At 40.9% G+C, this 24,086-nt stretch overlaps 2 protein-coding genes across 2 annotated transcripts in view; both read right to left on the minus strand.

The window, feature by feature from the left end:
- Positions 1 to 581: 581 nt before the first annotated feature.
- On the minus strand, positions 582 to 6,955 carry LOC106953217 (tumor necrosis factor ligand superfamily member 15-like). Its single transcript, XM_015041818.1, has 4 exons — positions 6,274 to 6,955; positions 4,118 to 4,148; positions 3,960 to 4,022; positions 582 to 2,815 (listed from the first exon to the last, which is right to left on the minus strand). Exons 1-4 carry the CDS (start codon positions 6,757 to 6,759, stop codon positions 2,361 to 2,363), a joined length of 1,035 nt encoding a protein of 344 aa, XP_014897304.1. The 5' UTR covers positions 6,760 to 6,955; the 3' UTR covers positions 582 to 2,360.
- A 3,994-nt stretch (positions 6,956 to 10,949) lies between these two features.
- LOC106953216 (multiple epidermal growth factor-like domains protein 9) overlaps positions 10,950 to 24,086 on the minus strand; it is a 40,738-nt gene continuing 27,601 nt past the window's right edge. The window contains exons 4-6 of the mRNA XM_015041817.1: positions 21,458 to 21,607; positions 14,915 to 15,184; positions 10,950 to 13,031 (exon numbers count right to left, since the gene is read on the minus strand). Of these exons, the coding sequence (XP_014897303.1) occupies positions 12,499 to 13,031; positions 14,915 to 15,184; positions 21,458 to 21,607 (953 nt within the window). The 3' untranslated portion in view covers positions 10,950 to 12,498. The remainder of the gene's footprint in view (positions 13,032 to 14,914; positions 15,185 to 21,457; positions 21,608 to 24,086) is intronic.

The raw sequence follows: 24,086 nt of genomic DNA on the forward strand, positions 1-24,086 counted from the left end.
GTTTGACAAAACACAACATCTATGTGATTTTTTTGGAGAACTCAGGCAACAGCTGTTGTCTACCTAGTCTCCTCATCTCAGCTGCTGAAGCTTGTAGCACTTTCAGCGTTGTCATGGTGACCTGGTCTCCTCTCTCTAGTCTCCTTGTTGACGGTCTCAGGTTGTGAGGACAGCCTGATCGATGTTACATATTTTTATTTGTCATTATCTTTGCAAAAAACAGTCTCTGTTTTTATATTTAAGTTCTTTTGTATTTTTAGTTTTGTTTTAAAAAGGCCTAATTTTACCAACCATGATTGAGTTGTAAAAACAATAAAATATCCAAGGGGGTGAATACTTTTTATAGCCAGTATAAATCATATTCAAAAATTCTGCCCAGATGTAGACTTATGAAGACAACTGCAGGTTCCTGCACTCTTTGGCCAGTTGCTCCTGTTTATTGTAATTACACATGATCTTTGTGTTTGTGGCTGCCTTCGTCCAGGCTGACGCTCTCTTCCTGAGAACAACACGCTTCCTTGAGGGATCACTGGGTCCTCACACTGACAAATTGAGAAATGATGCCATGTTGCATCAGATGCGTGTGTGGTTTTTTTAGAATTCATCTTTATTGCAGAACCCCTGACCATCACTATACATACTCCCAACTATAGAGATCACAGATAGCAATGGCATTTTAAGAGTTAAATCACAGCATTAGCTGGAGAATACAGAAATACAGCTTGCAAGCCATGATTCAAACAATCATTTCAGCACATCATAAAGCTGCACCTTTAATAGAAAAAAATAACAAAGTGAAAAGCCAAAATAAATATTTTAACAAGTTTCTAATTTGGATCTGTCCTCAGGTCCAAACACGCAGCACACACAGCACTGGCTAAAGCATTTCACAAAACCCATCAGACGTGTTTACATTTTTAACATGTCATTTTTCCCCCATCATCAGTTAGAAAAACCATGTTGACACAGCAGGACTTTAAAGAGAGAGTAAATACAGTGTGTTAATATAGTTTGGTAGATTCAGGACAGAGATCAGTGGAAGTGGGAGGTTTTGTGCTTGACAATCTAACTTTTGTGCTTTGTATTCTTTATGTGTGTTTTGTTCAATTGTGAAGACCGGATTAGTTAAATCCAGCCAACCCTGCATGGAGCTACTCTGCAGAAACTGATTTTAGTGGAACAACTTTCTGTCTTCATTCTAGATCTGGCTAAGTTCTTCCTGTTTGTTGTCTGTCTTTAGCAACTTCTAATATCACAGAAGTGGCTTCAGCAGACAAACTGTTTCACAAGTAGCTCTGACCCTTCAATTCTTCTGTTTTTTCATCCAAATGAAGTATTATCCAGCTTTTATACTGGCTCTAAAAGACTGCCTGACCTTAGACATTTCAGTAACAGCTATACAATTTGACCTGGTCAAATTACTGTCTCCAGCAAAGGGCCGCATTTTAAAATAAATAACAACAATAAGAAAACTGACGATGGCAAAGATCAGATTTAAATTAATGCAATTAATTTATTTATACACATTTGCTACTAAAAATAAACAGTCATGCTTGTCATAAATCCTGGGAAAATGAATGCTTAATAAGACATTCACCACGTGTACAAGGCAAAAATCCCCCTCACTTATTTACTTGGTTACTTGCTACATAACAAGTGGCTTCCAGTGAATCACCTCAAGACTCCAACTTATAGGAAACAATAATAAAAAAACAGTATAAAATAACTCCTAGCCTGATGCAAGCCCTATAATACATGTCCCTTTATGTTAAATTAGAATAAATTAAAAGCTTTCTAGAAACACAAAAATATTTTATCCCAGCATAATATGTAATATAATAAATGCAAAATATAAAATATATCAATATATCATATACCAATATGCAAAGTTTACATATTAGATTAGTGGGTAACACTTTATTTGAAGGGGTCTGCATAAAACTGACATAATATTGTCATAAATATAATAAAACACCAGTTACAAACATGAAGGAGTGTTCATGAATGGTTATGGTCATGAAGTGACATTTGGTAAATAATGACACTTTTAATGGATTTTTAATTCTATTTTTAGTACAATTTTTTTACACTTCATGACAACAGTCATAAACACTCATGAAGACTCCTTCATGTTCATAAAATGAACATGCACACCCCTTGAAATAAATTGTTACTGATTAGTGTAGTTTATTTGCATCAGTGTTGAGGCAGCTGTTAGTGAAAAGAAAACGTAGAAAAGAAGCTAACCTGTTCCTGAGAAGGTTCTACTCAGTACTACAGAGGTGGATTATTAAAGCATAAACCTGCACTGGTGTGATCAATCTTTATTGAAGCAACTGTGTCGATGGACTCAGGAGCCACTAACTATCTGACCAATCATCGAACACAAGCTGAGCTCCAAAGAATGACTGGTACTCATTTTTAGGCATAAAGTCTGGGTGAGAAGAAGTTACATGTAGTTTGTCATTAGTATCCAGCTTAAATGTGCCAGATGTGAACAGAGATTTTTTTACATAATCTACATTATCCTTCTTGTAATCATTGCAAAACACTGTATCCTCTGCTGTCAAAAGCGGTAGGTCCTTACTGTAACTTTGTTGGTAGACTGTCACAAAGCTAGAGAGCACCAGGGATTGTTTACCAACAAAGTGACTGGTGTCAATCTCATACAAGGTCTGCAGGAAGACTCTGTAGAAGCCCTTTCTGGGCACTATCAGACTCCCGTTGTAGTATCTGAAACCTCCATCAATGTACGCCCGTCCCTCTTCGTGTTCCCAAAGAAGATATTTTCCATTCGTGATGTTTCCGTATGGAACTGAAAGTGTGGACAGAAACACAAAATAGGATTGGAGAGCTTTCTTTTTGCAGGTAAAACATCTAATATTTCATGCAAAATTAAGGAAGAGTCAAAGGAAAGAACAGAACTCCTCTGGCAACCAAGAGCAAAAGGTTCAATAAGATCAAACTCAATATTATCTGGTTTGTACTGGTTATGCATCCATCACACTATTGGGTTTATACACATGATGCTGAAGCATATCTAGTGTGGTCATCCAGCTCAGTGGCTGTCATGGTATCAGAAAAAATAGTGGCAGGCACCACTGCTGTTTGCTTAAAGCTGCAGTAAAGTTTATGTTTTTTACATATTTGTTAAAACTGTCACCATGTCATGACAGTATATCATGAGACAGATAATCTATGAAAAGACAGATCTCCTCCACCCCCTCCCTAAGCTATTATTGCTGTCTGAAGAAATGCAAAAACAACCAATCAGAAATAGGAGGAGGGCTTCTAATTGGCTACTGTCGGATGATCTGATAAAGATCGACTCACCTCAGCATATCAAACCCTTAAAGTGGCTGAGACATCGGGGAAGACGAGGGGGGAAACACTTTTACTAGAATATGTATATCATAATTTCATGCCTTTATTATCTTACTGTCTTATTCTTTTGTTCCATATCACTGGAAGAGTGAGAGTGAAACATGAAGGGATAGTCTTAACTGTTGACTGTGTAGTATCTGGCTGAAAAGAAACTAACTCAGCAGATTCCTGGGGAGGGAGGAACGTGGCCTATCGCCCAGCTGCAATCTAATAGTACATGATTTAAAAATGGTCGAAAGGGACTTTCCCAAAATAAGAAGTTAATTTCTGGAGACATTTCCAAAACACCTATGTGTGTATGTCAGAAGGCACGACATGACCTAGATAATCTCCAGAGTACATTACCTCAACATTTCAGTGTTATTCTGTAAGACAGTCATGTCTGGGCTAGGCTGTGTTAAGACACTTTATTATGAATACTAAAATAGTTCCTTATCAGGCACACAGAAATGGGGAGAGGCCAATAACTAAGAGGAAACCTGAAGAGTCAGTGTCAGGGTTGCTGGGTCTGCTTACAAACGGAAACCCAGAAAAATCCTCCTTCCCTCCCGTTTAAGCCTGTAAAACATCATTACCTGTCAACATAGCGATCGGAAGCCTCTGTGCACTTTGAGGGTGTTGCAGCTTTTCAGGAGCACCTAAGACAAAGATACAGAATATATTGCCTTTAGCAAATGATGTGTGAAACAAAAACAGACTTCAGCATCAACCTTTCACCAAACAACACATTTACCTGATGACTGGCTGTCAGACTGGGACTTGGTCTGCAAGAAAAAACAAACACAGACTTTGTTAAAACAGGAAAACAGAATCAATTTCTAAATTGGCGCTAAAAAGATCCTGTGGCTGTGTAACAGGCGGTTCTATTTAAAACCTGACCAACCACACTGCAGCTGGTTTATGGTGCTAAAGTACAGCTGCAGCATGACCTCTAAAACATGCAGAGTCTGAGATAGCAATAGTATACAAGAATGTTGTTGAAGTTGTGCCCTGCAGCAAAACGACCTTTATATTACAATAAGTGTAGCAAACCTTTATTATTTCAACCCAGCACTTTATATAAGGCAAATACGGTTTGAATAAGAAAACTCTGGGTGGAATACTTGGCTCCTGTAGAAAGCCTGGCTGCTTTTAATGTGTTACAAAACTGTAACAAGAATGGAGTCTAGTTTTCCTGGACTGAACATACGAAGGAGGAAAGATTTTTTCAGAATTCCGTCATGCTTTTAGCAGCAGGAAATTATTTTAGCAAAGCAGATCCACCTGCACTATCTTCCATGAACCTTTTCTGTGGTTTCCCTCCATTTCTCCTCCACTGACAGTTTCATAAACAAAATCCTGTGTGTCATATTTTCACAATCCCTGCTATGCACATGTCCAAAATATTTAGGCTTTGCTTGTCTAACTTTATGTCTAATCTGCTCCATTTTTTTTATTTTGCTCAGGAATCAGCCAGTGGATTACACTTTGGTGCCTTAATGGGGATACATATGTAAACATGGAACTTCCTGTTCGATTCACCAAAAATAGAAAAAAAATAAATAAATAAATCAAGTAAGTTGTACTAGCTCCTTATTTTGGAGCCAACGTTTATTACATTTAACTTGTAACATAAAGTAAAGTTTACACAAATGAATCTGTTTGCTTTGTAGTATTTGGAGAGAAAACAGGGTTTGGTTAAAATCCAGACTAACAGGTCAGACCTCAAAGAAAACCAGAAATCAGCAAAGGCCAGTAAAAACCTGATCGGGGCATAACTACCTACTGCTTGAATGATAATTTATGTCTCCCAAAAACAATATGTTATATTAGTCTACCTTTAAATGATCCCATGTTTTAAGGGTTTGTTAGTTGTGATGTGAACAGCTTGCCAAACCCACTCTACCAATGTTAAATAGCATATTCTGCTCATGACTGGGAAACATTTGTATGATTGGATGACTGAAGTTTAAGGATACAACACATGTCGGCTTACTGAATTTATTCACTTAGCAAACAAGAACCTTAGCAGAATGTCAGAGAAGCGTACAACTGCAGCAGTCTGGCACCTTGTCATCCTGCTGATTATCAGCTTTTTCACACATTACTGACGGATGCCATGTTATTCCTCAACAGGGATTAGTAATAAATCAGCAAATATAGTTTTGTTTGGTCACCCTGGAACATGTGTATTGACCAACTTGGTCTCCACTCATTTATCTTATTGAAACAGGTTACAGGATCACATATCCACATCTGCACTGAGATTGTTTCAAATGATGGCAAACCTTGTTTATCCAGAAAGGCACTTACTGCCCCACATCATCACACTGCCTTCACCAGATGCTGTCAGGCATTGGCAGAGAGGATTCTTAATGGGCAGAGCCCACGTTATCAACAGAACTGCCCTAGCCACAAAATGCATAAACCAAATAAATGTGGCACCATTTCAGTGTGTGCTGTAAGGTCTACTGCAAGTATAACAGTTACAACAAAGGAAAAAAATGGATTAAACATACACCATAGAGACCGACAATGAAGAGAGAGTGAGGAAACTCGGGACTTCCCCTCTAGGCTGAACTGCCTTTTCTCTGGGCTGAACCGGCTCCGTGGGGCTCAGTCCATCAGGTCATAACAACCCACATCCACAACCGGCACGTGCATGGAGAGAAAGTTTGTGCCAGGTGAAGTTCTTCTGTCAGAGTGCTGTCAGCAAAAAGCGACCTATATTCACCAATTTAATACATACCGAAACCATATTCATCCTGCACGAGGGAACACACCTTGACCTCCCTGCTGACAGAGCTTGTTCACCAGTTGCGCACTTTGAAAAACTTAAGTTTGCACCCTGCTGTACTGTCAAACGCGTACACAACAGCTGCTGAGAATATATTAAATATGAACAATTACCTGACTGTCAGTAGCACAGCCACACGGCCTCTCTAGTCTGAACGTAAGGAACACCGCCAGAACACCGCAAAGCAGCAGAAGGAGCGCCGCTGCCACAAACTGGGCCATCCGTCGTCGGTGCCTTTCCCTCTGGAGCTGAATGTGGCGGCTCTTCTTGCACCGAAGGCCTGCCTCTGCCTCTGCCTCTGCCTCTGCCTCCGCTCCTCCCTCATAGTCACACCGGTAGCTGTTCTCCTCCTCCATGTCTTGTGCTCTCCTATTCGCGGACCAAGTCCCGACTGTCTGCCACAACCTCCATTTATCTGCTCTTTCGCCCACGTTGAAAGCCGCGCTCCATTGAAAAGAGTCTCGATTAAAAATGAGTTTCACCCAGAGTAGAAAATCACACCAGAACTTCCTGTTTCTGAGGGCTTTCATGTTCCCGGAGTATGTAAAAACAATCTGTCTGGTTGGAATGAAAAGAATATATGCGCGTGGTAAGAACATCCCCGTAAACAGAGCAAAGTCCCTGTAAAGGCACTCCAACTGTCCTGTTACTGAAGACACATTTAGAGCTGCCTATCCCTGCAGATTCACATTGGTTAGCTTCTAAAAAGACCGTTTAATTAATATAAAGAAAATTAACTACTCTCTCATTTAACATAGTGGACATCTATTCTGATCCAATTATTCATGTTTGTGGGGTAAAGGCGGAATTAGCCGTTTTATAGTTACAGACATCAATGGTTCTCTTCTTTGCGTCTTTTGTAAGGCCTCATTTTAGCTAAATGTTGCAGGCACTCCTCACTTAATCTTTCGGATGATTCCCAGCTGCAGTCATTTCAAAGCTTGTTTGTTTTGAGAGCTATAAGTTTGGCTGACTTGTAGATGCCATTTTCTCTCCTGGTCTTGACTTGGGTTGTACAGTCAACCTTTATATGAAAATAAAAACAATCTCTGTGAAATATTTGAAGAGAACCATTCTCACAAAGCATTTAACAACACATTTGTATAAATGTTTTCAATGTTCAGGTGCCTGCTGCTATATAAGTGTACATGTATCATATTTCCCAAAACCATGAACAAAGATGTCTGGTTGTCATAAAAGCATGGTGACCCAGAAGTCTGTTCCTGTCTGCTCATACAATGTCTTATTGAGTTGGTTTCTGACCCACACACATAGATTTACAAAATATTTTTTCATAGTAACTCTCCACTTATAGTTTTTAGCACAGTGGATGTCTGTTGATTTGTGGCCCTCAGCAATGAGTCGGAAGGGTTTTTTTTTTTTTTTTTTTTTTTTTTTTTTTGCCAAAAGTTAAATAAAAAGAACATTGTTACCCTTCTGGTATTAGCATGTGTTTTCCTTTGCTTAGCCCACAGACACATTTGTACTAGATGCAAGCTGGTTGTGTTTCATAAACAACACCAAGTAGTTCGCTCTATCTTCCATTAATAACCGCTTCTGATACTTTCTTCTTCTGGTCGCCATGGGTACGCTCACTGTTCATCCGCCAAGACATCCTCTGGACACATTTTGTGATGTCACTGTATACACCATACAACTCCCATTCAAAATAGCATTCTTACAAATACCTGAAAAAGAAAATAAACAGTGTATTCAATTCAAAATGAAACAAAAGACAAGTAAAATTAGATTATTGAAATCTGAGATATGAGTTTCTCCTTGTAAAAAAGCCCATTTTAATGATTTCAAACTGTTTGCTATTAAACATATCAAACCAATAGAATGGATCAGACTGTGTTGTTTCATGAAGTATTTTCATTTTCAAGTATACTATGTTTAAACAAATAACAGATATAACATGTGTAAATTAAACGTCAGCCTGTTAGTTGAGTACCTGGTTATGTTTAAGTGCTGCAGAGAGTTAGGCTCAGCAACAAAATACTCCTCTGAAAACCTTCTGGTACGACGATGTGGAAAATGTGGGAATAAGGAATAATAATAAATGTGGGAATTTTGTTTAAAGAAAGGCAAAATGTCCAAGTCCATGAAAGTAAAATATCAACATCCAAAGGATAAAAACTAACACACATTTATTCTTAAACCAACAGATTTCCTTTCCCAAACTATGTAAAACAATAACCTGACCAAATTCTTCAAATTCACCATATTTGCTTTCTAAACTTGCGGTTGTGCTTTACATCTGCTCAAAACAAATGTGAGGTAACAAAACCACAAACCAGTGACCGTGTCGTTTATCCTGAAAACACAGAAATATATCTAAAAAAAAAATAAAATGCTCACAATACAGGACCCATCTGAAGTTTATTGTTTTAACGCTTTGTGATGTTGCAGGAAATGCTGTTATAAACTCCAGCATTGTCTAGTAAATGTAAAAGAAACTGAAAGGCAAGAATCACTTTGTTTAACAGTGATTGTTTTAACCAAACATCTGTCCACTTTGAAAACAGAAGTAAAAAGTTGCTGCTTTCAGCAAACTGTTCTTGACGTCAGTCAATGTTTGCTGAGAGATGCACTGGCCACATGTGATGGATGACGCAAAATGAAAAAAATACCAAAAAAAAAATATGGAAGAAATTTAATCAGGTTCATGGAGGTCCAGTAGTTGTTAGCTGTGATTATGGCGCTGTCGGTCTGGAGTAGAAAATGAAAGGAAGCAGAGATGCAAATCTTCAGATGTCTGCTGCTTTTTAACCGATGTTGAGGTTCTGCTCCTGTCTTTGAACTACGATAGTCACTGCTTTCAGATGTGCTTTCAGAGGAGCTGAGCAAAAGGGCAAATCTCTATAAATAATATGTGGTTAAATATAGATCATGATCAGACACTGAAATATCCCAGAAACTGAAATGGCCTACCTCAGCACTAGAGAAGCCTAAAGTAAAGAAGTGCTTGTTAAGGATTCTTCTAGTTTCTTTCCTTCAGGTAGAAGTTGTGCTGTTTTACTCCCCAGAGCCCACACTCTTCCAGCTTGGGAAACACTTTGGCATTGTCCAGGAGGAATGAGCCAGACAGTTTCCCAGGAAAGAAAAAAGTCTAGTTGCCTCGAAGAGCTGCTTCCAGATGTTTGGTAGACAATACTCAGATTGAAAATAAATGTAAAGAAAAGAAGCTAAAGCTCTAGAAACAGGTTCTTAACTCCGATGCATCTCTGTTTGGACAGAATCGTGTCCAGCAGGAAGTGACCTCCTGTAAACTCCTCCAACACATAAACATATAAACAGACGTTCTTACATTGTAAATGCAAATATGATATTTAATTGAAAATAGTAGACTTAAATCAGTTTTCATCAAATTGCTATCAACACTCACTTTTAGTAAGTTACATGGAATTTGTGGTTGAAAAGTCTCTCCATCTCACTCAAATAGAATGAGTTGGATAATTGTACTTCGATTCAATACTGCATGCATCCAAGTACAATTGCTTTACTTGAGTTTTTTTACCTTTTCTGGCACCAGTAATACATATTTTTTGTATATAATATGTATTTCAAATATTTGATGTAATTAGTAATTCTGTGAAGTGGGAGAGAGGGCTGCTTGGTGGTCCAGGGTTAAACCCACATGGAGGCCTTAGTCCTCAACGTGGCTGTCACTGGTTTGATTCCCAGCCTGATGATTGCTGCATGACTTCCTCCTCTGTTGTTATCCACTTTCTTGTATGGCCTCTCTCATATAAAGGCCACTAGAGCCAAAAAAAACCCCCAAAAAACTTACTAACAAAAGATGGACTGTTGGTAGTGATTTGGACCTCTGCTTCCTGCAGGACTGCCTTAACTCTTTGTGGTGCAGATATCAGACAGACTCCTGAGATGTTGGTTCCTGCTGACACTAGCACTACACAGTAATAGATGTGTTAATCCCACATTGTACCACGGCCCAGGTGCTCTGACAGGTGGAGACTGGAGGTCAGTGGAGTGCAGTGACCTCATTCTCATCTTTATTAAACCTGGATAAGATGATTTGTGATATGGTGCCTTATCCTGTACATGTTTCACCTTAAAATTATTTTTATCCTAAACCTTTGTCTCTTTATTACTCTTTGATTTCTACAGAGTTGCTAATGTTTGTTGTTTATTGTAATCCTTCCATGTGTTCTTCCCTCCCATCATCCAGGGAACTCATTCTTAATAACTCACCTGGTTAAATAAAGGCTAAATAAAACACCAGCCAAAAGTTGTGGCTGAAATCATGACTTGACATCTATTTCCAATCTGTTGCTGTTCAATTATAGTTAGCGTTAGAGAAGTGAAAGCTCCACTTCCTGTTCTCTGCTCCGTGCAGAGTGTGGTCAGCTGCAGTCCTTCTGACTCAAGGTTCCACATGTTCCCAGTTGGCACTCTTCATTCCATCGTCTCAAACCAGAAACACCATTCGCCTGAGACGCCAATAAAGCGATTTTTTTTCTCCTCCTAATGTCTGCTTACTGGAAATTTCCCTTTTTTCGGGTCATCTATGACTGTGAAACACAAATGTTTGTGCATTAATTCCCAGAAGATCAGCAGTTTCTCAAATCTTTCTTCCTCATCCTCATTCTCATTCAGGATATCATACCCAGCAGCACATCTCCATGGGTAAATTGATGTGCTGACATGCGATTGGCTGATTGGATATTTTGTTTGCAAATAAGCAATATCACAGATTTATCTAGTAATGTATAGAGTGAATGTAAATGAGGGATTTACATTTGAATATTAGGAAAAACATGAGTGAAACAGTTAAACTCATTTTTATTTGAGAGTTGAGCTCTGAGTTTCAGGTCTTATTTACACAGTTTGGATTGTTGCAGTTCTGATTTCTGGGCGCTCTCAGTCCTCCAACCTTCTATGTGGCAAAGTAGGAAATAAAAACAATAGAAAAAGCTGACAGCAACATCACACCCAGAGAGGGTCAGCGCTTGTTGAGTGACAGTGTACACACAGTATCCTACCTGTACAATAATCGTGCTACTATTCACATTCATCTGTACATTAAGAATTGTATTTACAGTGATCACATTAGGGAGAGAGAGCCGGTACCTGAGGAGTTACTTCCATGATTAGCTTTTACTCATTCACCAGAATAAAAAGAAGCGTGTCCGGCCAGTGTCGGCCCAAACAACAGCAGATCCCTCAGATCCCCAACCGGGATCGGGCGGTGACCGCACTGGTTTCACAGCTCACTGCTCCCGATGATGCAACACGGCTGGAAGTGGTCAGAGGAAGCAGCAGGCTCCATAACAACAGGATCAACACTGGAGTTGTGTTTATGTTTCAAACATCAAATGGCCTTGTCATCTGAGTCACACCACACACCCTCCACATAACTGCGAGCCATTTTTCTGAAGGTCTTTTTTTTGTTTCAAACCTTTGCTGAGATAGGCAGCAAAGAGCAGATTAGATTAGAATTTTATGGCATTTTACGCAAGTCCAAGATGTGTCACTTCCTCAGCAGTCGCACAACATGGGGACTTTATAACAAAAAAACAAAAAAAAGCGACTGCTGTTTCTTTAAGAGAAACACTCCTCTTGCACGTGTTCAAGTGAGCTGACACACTTTAACAAAAGACAGGAAGCTATAAAACAAAAAGGTGAGGTCACTTCACTCAGACTTTCTCCAAAAGCGCACAAACTGTACATGGAAACATGTTGGGCGAGTAAAAAATACCGTTCAACAGCACACCGGATAAAAAACACCATGGAGGAACACGTTGGAAATGTGCAGCATTTTCTCCCAAGAATGAAACGTCAACAAATAAATAAGAACAGAATAAAAATAATTCATTAAATAACAATCGTTGTCTCAGTTTAGGATAGTCTAAAAAGTAATCTGAGTTGAACTTAAACTGCCCAGAGTCCATTAAAAAAAAATAAATATATATATATATATGAAATTCTAGGCTCCCATATGTCCTCTCATTGGGTTCAGGAACGTCAGCTAACGGGTGTATGCTTTGGACCTGTCACAATATTCCAATTTACAGAACAACAGTGCCCCCTGCAGGCTCTTGGTCGCAATAAATCATATTCTTTTTGGAAGCCTTTTCACTGTTCATCCATTTCACAAACAAAATATATCAAATAGGGCTTTCTCTCTCAGGTCGGAACTTTGTATCCATTTCTCTGATCTTGGACACCGTCTTTGTCCTTTCTGTCAGTTTGCAAAGAGGTGTCATTTCTCCAGAGGACCTGGTCAGACATTAGGGAGCTTTAGATTTGGTATGTTCCAGCAGCTTCATGTCATCTGTAAATCTAGGAGTCTGATTTGGGGCTGAATGGCGGCGTTAAGCCTTGTAGTTGTTTGCCTGTGTGGTGAGCGCCAGCTGACCGTTGGGTGCCACCTCTGTGGCCTCGTCCTCCAGCAGGCCGGACACGTCGGCGTTGGGGATGCTGTCGTGGTAACTGCTGAAGCTGATGTTGTCCTCCTTCAGCTCGATGGTCCAGAAGGGGGCGTTGAGCTTGCGGTTCTGGTACTCCCGGTAGGTGTACACCCCTCCCACGAAGCCCAGCAGCAGCAGCACCACCAAGATGATGACGGCCAGGATGATGATGTTGAACTGCGTCCATGAGACCTCCTTCAGGGCTGCTGTGGTGTTGTCAGTGGGACTGCTCAGGCTGGTCAGCAGGGCCTGTGTAGTGGTGGTGGTGGTGCTGCCACCCGAGGCAGCGCTGCCGTTGTCGTTGGATCTGTGGACTGGGTTGCCTTTGGTTGTTGTGGAGGTCAAAGTGGTGCTGGTGAAAGGCGACGTTGGGGAAGACCCGCTGGATGTGGGGGTCTTGGTCGTGACTTCTGCTGGTGCTGGTATCATCCGTGCTTCTGAAGAGAAAAAAACATTTTAAGCTTCAGTGACTCTTAATTCAATGTGATGTGGCCAAGAAGCCCACGATCCAGAACAAAGACCGGTTTCCCCCGGAAAACTTGCTAAACCAAGAACACCGTCCAAACAGAACATTTTGAGTGAAAGGTGGTGCAGAGGTGGTGCACCTCTGCACCACCTCTGACGTGATTGGTCAGTGCGCCACCCCAAGCTTTATTCATAGTTTAATGCTTTAACCATAAACCCATCTTTGGTATCGCTGTTTCTGGTATATTAAACAACCCTTGAAATAACAAGCAACCTTTGGCCTGCTGGTGGTGGGGGGGGGGGGGGCAAGTGAAGCCCAGTGACCTCTTGGGAAAAACCTGACAAGAGTGCTGGTTCTTTTTTGTTGTTAATAAATCTGAAGATTCCCTTGACATTGTGTTTTTGTTGTTACCTTGTGCAGCCGTTAAGCGTTCCTTTTTCCTATTCCATAACCTCCCAACCTTTAACCTGTGGGATGAAAATCTCTTTTCTATCCCTCATGTGTTTGGTTTCTTTTAAAATACATTTTAAAATTGTCCAAGCAAGTTTTGTCAAACACCAGAAGGTCAAGGCTAAAATATTGTGGTGAATGTCCCTTCTCTGTGGCAGCAGCCCTAATTTGGAGTAACCTTCCCCTGGATCTTCGTTCTATTACTGATCCAGCTTATTTTTACGTCTAAACATAAGACTTTTAATACTATGTAGCATTGGGTGTGGATATTGTATTGTCTCTTGTCATGTAAACTTTTTAATATAAAGTACTTTGGTCTTCCTGGCTGATTGTTGTTAAGAGCTAAATAAACAAATCAATCAATCTTTAAGTTGAAGTCTTTACATTTCAGATCACGCTATTGACGGAAGCAATGCTGTTGATGATGAACGCTGAGGGACCATTTTTCTCCAGAATGCCTGAGAATCCTCTGTGGGATGCCTGTGGCTTTAACATATTTTCTAAAATACTGATAATTTTATTCATTAGTTGGAAAAAAGAATCCTGTGGAGGAACTTGACTCCAATCCTGCATGTCCAACACCAGTGGGGTGCTGACTTATGAAAGAATTTTAACATCCAGTCCTAGAAGCTATACTGCAAAGTTGCATCTACATCAGGGGTGTCCAAAGTGGGTCCTGGAGGGCCGGCATCCTGCATGTTTTAGTTCTCTCCCTGGTTTAGTGTACCTGGATCAAATGATGGCTCGTTAGAAGGCCTAAGTGGAACATTGACATGCAGGAAAGGTTGTCACTATCATCGGGGACAGAACTAAAACATGCAGGCTGCCTGCCCTCCAGGACCGACTTTGGACACCCCTGATCTACATGAACCACAGAACTTGTGAAATTATGTTTTCTGACAAATGAGGCCAAAGGAAAAATACATGGAGAAAAAAAAAGTCCAGGCCACAGAACCGGGGCACCTTATGGATCATTGAGTTGACCTTGAGCTCAAGGTGAGACCATTCATCAGACACAAAGTGGGTCATCAACAAGACAATGATCCCAAACAAAGTAACAAATCTAAAACAAATGAGATAGTTGAGTTGTTACAATGAGTCAGCCAAACTCCAGACTTCCACCTGACTCACATACTTAAAGGAGCTGTGCAGAAACACAGTGAACGGTGATGTAACAAAGAGTGTGCCTAACTTTATTCAAATAGCACCAGAGTGATTTTCTCTGAAATTGGCTCTACCTAGTGCTGAGTCAACGGTTGAATTTTGTTTTCCACTCACAACTTTTTAACATTGATTTTGTGTTTGTTTATTAAAAGTAATAGTGTTAAATCTTGATTTTATACACTTGAGATTAATAACATTAGAAGACTGTAACTAAAGCATGTCCTGAGGCTCTGGCCTTACTTAGATGGGTGCAGTTATGTGCTCTGGCGTCCCCTACGAACCCGGAGGCGCACTCATGACACCGGGACCCGGAGGTGTTGTTGATGCATCTCAGGCAGCTGCCGGTTTTAGGGTCGCAGAGCTCGGCGGGGCCCAGAGGGTCCGCGTTGCCGCTGCAGTCACACGGTGCGCAGGCCCCGGACGCGTTGTAGAAGCCAGGGCTGCACTGGTCACAGTGTGGGCCGCTGTAGTGGGAAAGGCACCGCTCACACACGGCAGAGCCACTGGAATCTAAACAAGGAAAGAGAAATTACCACATCAGCTGATCACTGCTTCAACCAGGAAGGCTTTCACTGATGATGCTCAAGAGTCCCAAAATGAAAGGGATGGCTGTTGATTAATTAACAGAGACAATTCTAAGCAATACTTCATGAATTCATATATATTCCTAAATGTGTATGACCATTAAAAAAAGAAAATGTAGAAAAATACAGCAATAAGACACAATTGTGGTACTAAACCTCAAACTGAAAAGCCCTTAGATTAATGCAGTTTCAATGAACTCTTAATATGTGCCTTTTGCCACTAGGGGGCCCAAGATGACTAGATGTGAATGTGGAAGATGTGTCTTAGCTGGTTGTTTTCTCTCAGGTATGGTCATGGAAACATGGACTGCTGCTGAGTCTCCTGAGGTCAGGTCACACCCTGCCTCTTCATTTTAATATTCCCCACCAGGCAGGCTGATTGACCCAAACTTTAGATAGACAAGTAGCAAATTAAAGGGAAAAAAATGTTTGTTTCACAAAACTATGAGAGTAACAAAATTAATACAATCTGAAATATAAATTTATTAAAATGAGAAGATTAAAACACCTAGAGGAGTGGTACATCTGAAATCATCCTCCATCTCTTATCCATAAAAACATCAACACACCCAATGAGGGAAGGTGTTTTGGAATCACACACACACACGCATACAAACACATGCACACAGACCAGGAGCAGTTCTGGAAGCCTCCACATAAAACAGATTCAAGCCTTTATGTTCATTTGTCATTAGTCTGTGTTGTTAGGCTTTAAAATCAAAATGGCTCCTGCTGTGTTACGAGTCAGAACTCCCAAAACAAAGCATAACGTTCAGATTTGAGGTAAATTCTGATTTTATTAGGAACTGATCTCCTTTCCACACAAGAACCATCACTGCTTTGGAACCAAGTGTTCTTTGTTTCCGAGAGTCGGCTTTCTCTCGGTGTAACATGACACTACCGCCCCTTCTAGCATGTCGGCCTGGAGATGCAGTATTAACGGCGCTCCCTGAGGGGGAAACTTTTCACCAAACATCGCCTTATTGGCAATCAACAAGTGTCCAACAGGCCTGCCTTGGACTTCTGAAGGTGGTCTTGGTGGTCCTGCGGAACAAAGGGAGCAGGCACCAGGGAAACATTAATTCATCATCCAGTTAGTCAAACGTAGGATCTAAGCCATGTTTGGAACAGGTGCTGTCTGAATTCAGCCTTCACAAGTATACACAACTAAAGTGGAGATGTTTACATATATTCACCTTCAGCATAAAGCTCACAATAAGTCTGGCTTTTACTGTGGTGGGCTGAGAATACAGTGAACACATTCAATGAGTTTTAAAAGCAAGAATCAGGTGTGGCAGTTGGGATTTATTGTGGATTTTCTCTGAACCACACCGGGTTAAAGTGACACATATAAGCTCAATTATATAAATAGAACTTCAGCTGTTTTGTTTCTAAGAAGCTAAAAATTGGTAGATGACCAAAAGTAAAAGCGCTCTTTGGGATGTGAATGAATCCCCAGGCCAGATGGGATTTGGATTTCCTCCAGCATGTTTGTCCAAGAATTTCCCCCCCAAGAGGCAACGCTGTACCTCCAGACTGGCAATGGGGATGTAGGGATTTAATCTTTCTCCTTTTATAACAAACAGCCATATGCACCTTCTAAATACAGCTTTCAGTCTTGTTCTAGAAGGCATTTTGTAAAGAGCAGTGGGGATTATTATAGGTAGCTAACAAACTAACTTGAGCTCAATTGGCTTGTAGCTTCAGTGATTAACACAAAACTTACACCGATTCCATCACAGATCTTTCAGTTACAGATTATGTACAGAGTACTTAAAGGGCACAACACTTACCCTCGCTGTTGCTTTCCTACACTATTCCACTCATTCAAATCTCATTTCACAGACAGCCTGGGATTTCTCCTATTCACATGGATTCCTCAGGTAGAATTCCTCCAGCCCAGTCAGCAAACAGAAGAAGTTACGAACAATGACGTGGATTTTCTGTGCTGTTTTAGAACTGTAGCCTGCCTGTAGTTTTAACAACAGCAGCAGAGGAAGTGAACGTCTGTGTTGGTCATGCTTCCCAAAATGAAATTAACATTAACAATGGCGACGTTCAGATCTGCTCTTCTCTCTTCTCTTAGTGACTGGGTAAAATTTTAAACTTCAACAGAGTCCATGACTCCAGGAAGCAATCGTTTCTCAATAGCCAGAGCCCAGACCCTCTGGATGAAGTAAAGTGTAAAATAAGGGACTGGTTTTTACCAGGCTAATGAGGACTGGGCTGTCTTATACATTTTTAAATTTAACCTGTAAATACTGACTAATTATCATATCAACAACATATTAAGACTTCGCTTACACTGAGACAATCATAGCATTTTTGTTGTGATTCAGTCGCTTGTTTACACGTCTTCAGTGATCAGAGTCTCAAACAGTGACACTTTTTGAAACCAGGTCTCACACTGAAACCTTTTAGAAACACTCTCCACAGATGTGGAAGCACACATTCACAAAGCGCAAGAGAGTAGGGTTTATTCTACACTCACTCTTTGGGAATGAAAAGGCAGATGTTATCATCTGGTGGATAGCATTGTGCTGTGTTGTGCTACTTAGTCTGTTCAGTTTAACACAACTAAACATGCTGAAGTGTTAGGTGAACACTTGGTTCATCAGAGATGGGTCATTATTTTCTAAATGAGGTGAAAGTCAGTTAGGTAGAAACTAAGGGTCAAAAGCGAAAGTGCCTTTTGATTACATGCAAAAATTACAGCACCATCTAGTGCCCCAGCATGACGACTACAGCAGATTCAACGTGTCTTTGCGGCCTCATCTAAAATGTGGAACTTTTCCCTAATCAGCATCTAAAAATAATGGCAGTTTCCAGACAGCAGTCTCACCTAAGAATGATATTCCAGGTCTTAGTTAGGTTACTGCAGAACTGCAGTGTGTGATTAACTACTGGTAATACAGAAACATACATAATAAATATCATAATGTCCCAGAAGAACCCTGACTGCACTTTATCAGTATACACCTTAGAAGCATTGTACAGGAACCATGTGAGTAAAGGCTTGTATCAAGCTTGGCTTGCTGAAACTGGCTTCCAGTCACCTATTGGACTATTACAACAGAGTCCAACAGCCAACTCCTCTCACCTAAAATATAAAAACCAGTGAGAGTGGAGCTTAACCCTAAGAAAGTACCTCAGATACCAAATGTGAAAAGAAGACTGATCCTCTGCAACAGTGTGGATCCATGATGGAACCAGTCTGCAGTGGAACTAGACACAGAGCTATCTGCGTTGTCCTGGCCTAGTTGTCGGTCTGTCTAGTGCAGTCATGTGACTGCGTTGTATTCCAGCAGTGAGAAGTCTGCTCCTCATGATAAGCTTGATTTAACCTCTGCTGGGGGTTCAAAGGCATCAGCCTGTAGGGTTGGGTTATATAACCCAGAGAAAAGAGCTGCTGTGCACAGCACCGCAGGGGGCCGGCAGGCCTGACCTGCTCCCTTATCCACTGTCCTCTGCTTTATATGACACACACACTAAAGGTCTGGTAAAGCCTGAGAAGCTCTGTTGATGTAAGAGTTCCTCTCCTCTTTAGGAGAGAGGAGAGGAGGGCAGATTTCTGCTGATGTTCAGGATGAGCTGTCAGAACTGAGCTAAACTCTACCACTAGGTGAAGACACAATCATACATGGATGATTTAGTATGTGTGACCCACATTCTGTACTGGTGCAGTTCTCCACTTCACCTCTTTGAGTGTCTGCAGGGAACTAGATTCATCCACCTCAACAGGGTACATTAGCACATCTCGAAAGCTCATCCATGTTTTAACTTAAAGTCAGGATTTTTCATGGTGGTGTCTTTTCATTTGTCACTGGTGCCGAGGAGACCACTAATATATGACTGTTTCCCTCCACAGTCATGTGACCTACTAACGGGAACCAGGAAGGACATTTTGATCATCTCTTCCCTCACTCAGCTTCTCCTGCAGTGATGCTGTCTAAACAGAGAGAGATGGCTAGCCCATCCCCCCACCCCAGTCTGTTGCTGCCTGTCTCTGAAATGGCCCAGCTGTGCTCACGCTGCCCCTGCTCAGCTCAGCCTGGTTCATGTCCCTTCCAGTCCCTCCCACGTTGTGTAGTCTCCACTCGGGCCCCGAGCAGAAACCAACACTGATCGCTCCGGTGCATCTACGGCATGGTTGTTGTCATGTAGGGAGCTGCCAATGGGGGGCATCAGAAGCTGCCTATGGGAATGACTAGCTGATACAAAGCTAAATAAAAACTGAATGGTTAGAAGACAGGGTTCACATGGAGTTTGATGCAGATTGGCTGTGATCTAAGTCACAGAGTGGTGCTGCGATGTTTGAGCCTGATGAAGTGAAACCATGAAAGGCCAGTGACACAAAACACAACACATGGCTCCATGCCAAGCTGTAATTAGGGGGTTCTGGCAATGAAGATAATCTCTAGTCTCTATTCACCTGCTTACATCATCTCCCCATTATGCTGTGTTGTGTTTAAAAAGAGAAAGACTAGCAGCCTGGAGGTGAGTATATGGGGTCATGTGGGCAGTGTTAGAGGTTGTACATTCCAGACCCAGGCACTAATCAATGGTGAAAGTGAACAAACTGCTACCTTTTTTAGATAGCTGAGACTTCTTATCCCCTCTATATCCATAGAAATATCTCGTCACACTCCACTACATTAAATAGTCTTTATAAATTACCACTTTACTATTTTTGGTAATAAACTAGCATAACAATATCAAAGGCATCTATTAATTTGTGGAGTCTTGTTAGTCACACAGTATACAGCAAGAGAAAGGAAACATTGAGTAATCAGAATCATCTCCTTTAAGTGTTAGAGCAGTGATTAATTATTTAGATGATTGTTCTACATGTCCCTACATGTTGGGAAGACGTCATAACCAGCCTGGAGCTCTGGCAGTGCGGTGTATTCCTGCAGGGACACACACCTTTATTCAGGTGTAAAACGAAGCTGCCGTTAAATTTTTTCCACGAGATTCCCACATTACTGGTATATCTTAAAACACACCTAAACTGGGTCAGAAGGTGGTAAAAGGAAGCATATTTTGTGGATTATCAAAACTTTGAGGTATTGTGTTGCTTTAAATAGGCAATCTTTTTGAATAGTGAATGTATATAGGGATGAACCGTGTTAAATCCCATTGTTCTACTGCTGCAGGACAAGCTGCATTATACATGGCTGTCTAGGGTTTCTTTTTTCTGTATTTAACAAACTGGAAATGTAAATTAAATGCTCTGTAGTAGAGGTGGGATCTCATTCAAATTTTAATTGAGTTGATTGTAGGGTCTGTAATTAATTAATCAAATATTAATCCAAAACTATCTACAAAATCAGCTACGCTTTCAACTTAAAAAAAACAAACCTTTTTGCTGCTAAATTATTGAGTTCAACAACAAGGTATTATACTTTGTATTTGTTCTTCCGTTTCTTCAACCATCAGGTTTATGCAAAGTTTTGTTCTAGCCACTCAGTTTTCCAGTGTTTCAGGAACTCCTGATCATTCATAGAAATCCTTTAGAGATGTAGACTGTGGATGCTGACATTAGCGTTGGTGATGTCTGTGCTGCTGCTACATGTTTAGCATTCAGATGCTATGTTAAGCTTGAACAGCTTTGCTGACAGGCTAACCCCTTCTAGCACAACAAAACAATAGTTTTTTTCCAGTGTTCAATCAGATTGTTTCAGAAGCAGAAATGAACCCCCAGTGGGTCAAGAGATGCAGCTTTGTTGTCCATCACTGCTTGTGTGTCAGATTTACAGGCGTACCAGAAACACAGACAAAAGTTCCGGGTGGAAAAAAATGTGATCATTTGCATTAAAAAATTTTAATGCGTTAAAATCTCTGTATTAATTCATCACAATTAACGTATTAAAGTCTCAGCCCTAATCTGCACACAATCCATAAAATGGTGGTAAATTAAGATTATTTTCTTCTGAAAAAGCCCCAAAGTCATTTAATACAACATTCAGTTTGAGAAACACAGGGCTCATCCTTAAGAAGCTAACATAAACAGATCTCTATAAGTCATGCACTGTACCATTAATTATCTGCACTGTACTCCTTTGTGTTGAGTGATGTATAAAGCTAGACTCTGAAACAGCAGCAGCCAACAGCAAACCAAAGAGTATGCAGGAACTAACTTAGACTGAGTCTGCCTAATGCTAACAACCCTTGGATTAGAAGGAGAGTGGGGACTGACCGGTGAGACAGGTGCCGGTGGAGGTGGAGTTGGAGCAGGGGCACGGTGCACAGGCTTCGGTCGGGGTGGCACCAGGTCGGCGGTAGAAACCCACCTTGCACTCCTCACAGTTGGACCCCTGGGTGTTCCCCTCACAGTTCAGGCACACTCCTGCAGGACACAGCAGACTTTATGTGAATAACTGACATTTTTCTGATTTGTGTTATAAAAGTAATGAAAGTTTTCATACAAATTCCTCAATAATTTCCTGTCAACATCAGGTTAGGTGCTCCTAAAAGGAGAATGCAATTACATTAATGTATCTACAAGGAAAAAATAAATACATGATTTCATGAAGGCAGTTCATGTTTTGCAACATCAGACTTAGCTGTGGGAAGATATCTGAGCAGGAGGGGAGGTAATGGTTGGGTTGGTGGTGGGTGCTGTGGTTATATGTGTGTGTGTGTGTGTGTAGGTGTGTGTGTGTTTTGAAAATGTGCAGAATTCTAAACACCTGCATGGAAATATTATAATGCAATCTGAATTCAAAGCATGTCAAGTTGTTTTGTGGGATTTCTTATCTAGACGTGTTTACATTTTAAAATATGTTCTATGCTAAATACATAATGTCAGCAATTGTACCTTATGCTTCTGAGCTTATGTCTCTCAGGTTGGGAACATTCAGCAGCTGCTGCTGATTAAATAGTGACATGATTGGGTTCTAGTGTTGAAAACGCTCCAGGTCTTCCTTTAATCACTGATAAGTATTTCAGCTAGTCCATCTCACAGAGTTTAAGGCAAATCCACTGAGGTTATTTTGGTCAGTGAGCCCTCTGCAGGAAGGTGCATGTACTTTCTCTAAGCTCTTAAATAGATTCCACAGGAACATCTGAAAGATCTAATCTTCTGTTCTTTGGAGCATTTATTTGGGTATCTGAAGTCACCAGTGACTTGGATGAGTGACACATCACAAACCTACAGGCCAACACAAGAACCGAGAAGCTGTTCTCCATCCCAGGGTTCTGGAGATCCTCTGGGAAGAACCTTTTTCTGTTGTGATGTACAATAATAACAGTAACTGCATGACTGAAAAAATAGGAGAGCATGGTTAATGCACAAAAGCTATTTACAGGAAATACAGGTGCTATTTACATAGCACCTGCAGTGGGAAGGTGCTATGAAGACATCTAATAAGGGTTTTGAGTTTCCAGTGAAATATGAAATGTTCTGACCAGAGCAAACTTTGTTCTTGTTTTTGACAAAAATCAATTGCGTGTTTCAATTCTTGCAAAATAAGAAAATCCTTACCAAACCAATAGCTCCTCTCACTTCTAATCATGATATCTTGAATAGACCTCCCAATGAGGAAGCTGTAATTCAACTGAATCTGATTCGCTGGTAACAGAAAATCTAAGGGACGTTAGTTCATGAGCCTTTGTTCATTCTGAGTCAGAATTAGATCGATTTATGTGAAAACAGTTGATGACAAATTGAACAATCCTGTTTGCAGCTTTAGCTGTTATGTTAGCTGGATACAAATCCCTGCCGTCTTTTCCTGATGTCCAAAGTTTTCGGGAAAACGTTTGTACCATGTTCCTGGATGAACCGCCCTGGGGGAAGTCTGGGTCGGGTTTTAGAGGGAGCTGTCAAACCTGAGCTTTGTTAATCCACAGCACAGTGACCACTGAGCCCAGGAGAAGGCTGCAGCTCTCCATCTGCCCCTGCATTAGAACGGGAGGACATATGGCTTCTCACACTGTCACCCCCACAACACACACTGTCCCCCTCTGCCTCTCCTCTCCATCAAGCCTCTCGTTCTCCATCTCTGCTGGTTCCTTTAAGTATCTGAGCCTGACTACTGTAAGATGAAAATACTTTCTGCTGATGACAGGAGTCTGTTTTGTTCTCAAAGTCTGAAGTATACAGAGTGAAAAGGAGGGGTGAGTTTTCTTCAGATAATGATGATAATAATTTTATTTGTAGTGCCCTTTATGTCTCCACTTGAAATCAACAAAAAAAACAAAAAAACATGAATGCTGTATGCGCTGGGTTTTTACCTTAGAATGGCCAACTCTCTGTTATTCCTCTGTCAATTTGATACAGTAGAGGCTTCCACACTTCCCATATTTGTGTCCTCTGCCACTTTTATCAGCAGTTAAAACTGTTTAATCCGTTGCTAACATGTCCTAACCTGTTTTTCCGATCCACCTTTAAACGCAACATGAGCGCTATGACGCTCGCGCTGGGTTTCCACCTGTGAAGGAGACCTGCTGCTGCTGTGCAGAGCTACACAGGTGTGTTAGAATCATGGCAGCAAACCAGCAAAATGCAAATAACTTTTCACAGTTTTTCCCCCAAATTAATCGACTGTTGAGTAAAGCTGTTGGATGCAGGTCAATTTAGCTAAAAGATGACTAGCTAGCTAATATCAATACAGCACCTTAATCTTGTTAACAAGCAGCTTGTAGGCTACTGGTTTTGTGTTCTATGTTCAGCTATGATTCATTTTGCTCCCAAAAAAGTTGATTCCCCCCCTTATTCGTCTGGAGCCGGGGCTGAGTATAACAGAGAGTCTCTAAATCCCCCCCCCCCCCCAACCCCATCTCCCACAAATTCCAACCCACTAATGTCTTTTTTTAGAAACAAAGGG

This window comes from Poecilia latipinna, unplaced genomic scaffold (genome assembly GCF_001443285.1).
Source record: "Poecilia latipinna isolate Pla-1442-1.1 unplaced genomic scaffold, P_latipinna-1.0 Scaffold570, whole genome shotgun sequence".
Lineage (NCBI taxonomy): Eukaryota > Metazoa > Chordata > Actinopteri > Cyprinodontiformes > Poeciliidae > Poecilia > Poecilia latipinna.

Excerpts from the sequence above, each read along its gene's own strand:
- LOC106953217 (XM_015041818.1), bottom strand. The coding sequence starts at position 6,759 with ATGTTCTTACCACGCGCATATATTCTTTTCATTCCAACCAGACAGATT. Across the intron at positions 4,149-6,273 it reads GCTGTGCTACTGACAGTCAG|ACCAAGTCCCAGTCTGACAG; the intron begins GTAATTGTTCAT and ends TTTTTCTTGCAG. Across the intron at positions 4,023-4,117 it reads GTCTGACAGCCAGTCATCAG|GTGCTCCTGAAAAGCTGCAA; the intron begins GTAAATGTGTTG and ends TCTTTGTCTTAG.